This window comes from Hibiscus syriacus, unplaced genomic scaffold (genome assembly GCF_006381635.1).
Source record: "Hibiscus syriacus cultivar Baekdansim isolate YM2019G1 unplaced genomic scaffold, ASM638163v2 tig00116989_pilon, whole genome shotgun sequence".
Lineage (NCBI taxonomy): Eukaryota > Viridiplantae > Streptophyta > Magnoliopsida > Malvales > Malvaceae > Hibiscus > Hibiscus syriacus.
This window is the reverse complement of record NW_024063508.1, coordinates 337,590-340,664: the sequence shown is the minus strand read 5'-3', so window position 1 is coordinate 340,664 and position 3,075 is coordinate 337,590. Positions and strand designations below refer to the sequence as shown.

General features: G+C 35.4%; 1 protein-coding gene across 1 annotated transcript; it reads right to left on the bottom strand.

The window, feature by feature from the left end:
• Positions 1-465: 465 nt before the first annotated feature.
• LOC120193124 (WAT1-related protein At3g28050-like) lies at positions 466-2,765 on the bottom strand. Its single transcript, XM_039195725.1, has 7 exons — positions 2,421-2,765; positions 2,263-2,328; positions 2,011-2,124; positions 1,234-1,468; positions 973-1,131; positions 731-882; positions 466-648 (listed from the first exon to the last, which is right to left on the bottom strand). The coding sequence occupies exons 1-7, from the start codon at positions 2,615-2,617 to the stop codon at positions 492-494; spliced, it is 1,080 nt and encodes a 359-aa protein (XP_039051656.1). The 5' UTR covers positions 2,618-2,765; the 3' UTR covers positions 466-491.
• Positions 2,766-3,075: the final 310 nt, after the last annotated feature.

Sequence of the window (3,075 nt, the reverse complement as noted above, 5' to 3'; positions counted from 1 at the left end):
ATAAATTATGACCACTTTGATAGATTATGTAAGTAATTAATAACTAAATGTAAATTATACCAATTTTATCAACTGTCACGTTAGAACATCCGTTAATTGTTAACCGCTAATGGTTTGATTGAATGAATTTAAATAATTGAGTGATCTGATTGATAAGAATTTAAAAATAATAGTCAGAATAAAAAGGGACTACAATTGGATGGTCTCTGGCATAGTTTACCCAAAAAAAATAATAATTTTGAGGTAAAACGAAATGATGTTAATATTGCATCACTACCGAGGTAGACAAATGTTGTTTTCAAACTACAAATTATATTATAAATTTTCGGTACCCAAATCCACAAGGTTGTTTATACTATCTGTTTTCTATTAACGTCGAGCCTCAGTATCCTCATATCAGAAACCTTTCTGTAGGAAGATGGATTTCAAAAGGAGCTGAGTATCTCCAAATGGTCATTTGATTCGATTTTGCATTCACAACCACATGATTTCTACACTTGTTCATTCTTATAGCTTTGAAGCAGGGGGGCCTTGTGGGAAGATGGTGAGTCTATCATACTTTCATTCCCACATTCACCCATCTCTTCTTTTGCTTTCCCCCACATCACTGTGTAAAATCCGATCGATATTATCGTTGCTCCGATGAGACTGCAATGTATAAGGGAAACCATTCATCAGAGTTCTTCATTTTTCATAAGAAAATCCATATAAAATTATGCAAAATACTTGCCTTCCAAGATAGAGTGTATCTCCTAGGAACATGACGCCCATGGCAACAGCGATGGCAATAGACAACGGCTTAAACATCGCCACGAAAACGGGTCCTTTCAAGCGCAGAGCCCATGTATGGACCGTATTGTTCAAGCAAGAACCAAAGAGTCCCTATACAGATCATAGGAGCTAAACAATAAGATACAAAATTGAACAAGATTTAAGAGTACTGTTGTTTAACCATGGCACAAAGTTTCTTACCGAGCAAACAACAGAGACTAATGCAATATCTGGCCTTAATCTCCAAGTACTCGAATCTCTCTCTGTAGCTAAACCAACAATTGCAGCTATGAAACTTACAAATAAATTGTAAAAGCAAACTACAGTCATCTCATCCGGATACTCCTTCATGATTTGTGTCTGCAGAATGGCAAAGAATCGATTACATTTCGTCGTATCTCGACAAACTACCATTTGCATAATAGCTTAAGAATTGTGATCGAACCAGCCAACTCTTTATACCTGAACAATGTACCAGAGAGGTACTAGAATATACTCGGCGGTGAGGAAAAGGCCACCGAGGATCCAGTTAGGGTTCGATGAAATAAGGGGTTGTTGAAGAGACATTGAAGGTGCTGATGAAATGACTATAGCTGGACCCTTGTAAAGAGTCACAACAAATGCACCTATAATTGATATTATGGTGCCTATGACTTTAGCTTGACTGCTTGTCCTTTTCCAAACTAGCTTCTCCATTCTTTTTCAAGTCACAAGGGAAAAATAAAAATAAAAAGAATCAAAATTAAAGAGAGAACATCATTCTTTTCAAACAAAGAATAACAAAAATATATAGCTAGATGGGCTTGGTAGCATTTAGCAATAGGAGTATATGCGTGTAACACGCGATCTCAGTGATCAAAGAGATATTGTTATACTTAGAGTTCCGGGGTTGGAGCACCAGGTCTATAGAGATACATATTTGGATTCAAAGAGATATTATCTTGTAATAATCCAAACAAATAAAATGAGAACTCAAGGGTAAAGTTTACCTAATTGAGCAAATGGCTAAAGGAGTCAAATTGTGTTGGGGCCCCAAGTAGATTCCAAAACTACCAAAGTGAACCTCAAGCACCAACCAAAAGCCAAAAGAAAAACATAATCTAAGGGACAGAATTAACTGATGAAAATCGATCAGAAACTCTGACCAAAAGGGTATTAAATTGTCAGTCCAATTTTTACCAGTTTTTTCAGGTGAACAATCCATTGAATTTTGTACGCTAAAGGGCGCTTGAAAAAAACCTGAAAATGATTGCCAGAATGAAGGTGAAAGCTGGTGTGAGGTTACTAATTGCAGAAGCAAGAGTTGGAGAACTGTAATTGATGCCTGTATACCCCATGATCTGAGATGAACTCCTGGAATCCAGTTTCATAAACGTTAAAGAAATGGAAAACACGAGATCTTTCTGTGAAAATGAAGCAAAATTTGTGAGGATAAATCTTCTAAAAGGATAAAAAAAAACCATTTGAACTGCATGTGTCAGATGAAGTTACCCTATAAGTCCAAGGAGTCCAATCTTGCATAGTATAGGGGAGGTCAGTGGAGGGAGAACTCTTGATCTGCATCAAAACTAAAGGGAAATATATCAGAAAATGAACAAAATTTTTAATACTGAAACATGAATACGGCCTGTAAGACGAGAAGGAATGACCTGTAAGAGAAGAAAGGAGCAGGGAGGAGAACGAGAGCAGCTATGGCGTAAGCATAGACAACAAAAACATGGTAACTCATGCCACTCAAAGTAGCTGCTTTGAAAAGTGTGTTTAAACCCACGTTTATACACTCCATTGTCACCATAGCCGAGATTGGCAGAACTTCCCTGTAACAATACCTCCATCTCCACACCATATTTTTTTCCCTCTCAATTTTCTCTCGAAACAAACACTGGAAATCAACAGCCTCTCAAAGAAGGAATAAATAGTAAACTTGCAGGAAAAAAAAGAGTGTTTCTTTGAAAATTGTTGTAAGGTATTCTGATTTGTTAGGGGTGACTAGACGAATAACTTTTGATGGGAATTGATGATGGGTTACTTTATGAATACGTGATTTCCTATGCCGTATAATTATTGGTTATAGATTGCCTATTGTCTTCTATTTTGACAAAAGCAAGAAAGAATGGAGATAAGGCTAAATTGTTTTATATAGGATTAATGCAATAAGTGATTAAATTATAATTTAAATTAATTTTAGATATTTAAAAAATATATTCATTCAAAATAGATTGTTAATATTTTCAATTTTATTATTTTAAGTGTCTACACTATAACATTCATTGAAAATTTATTATTTGACATGTATTGTGTTTA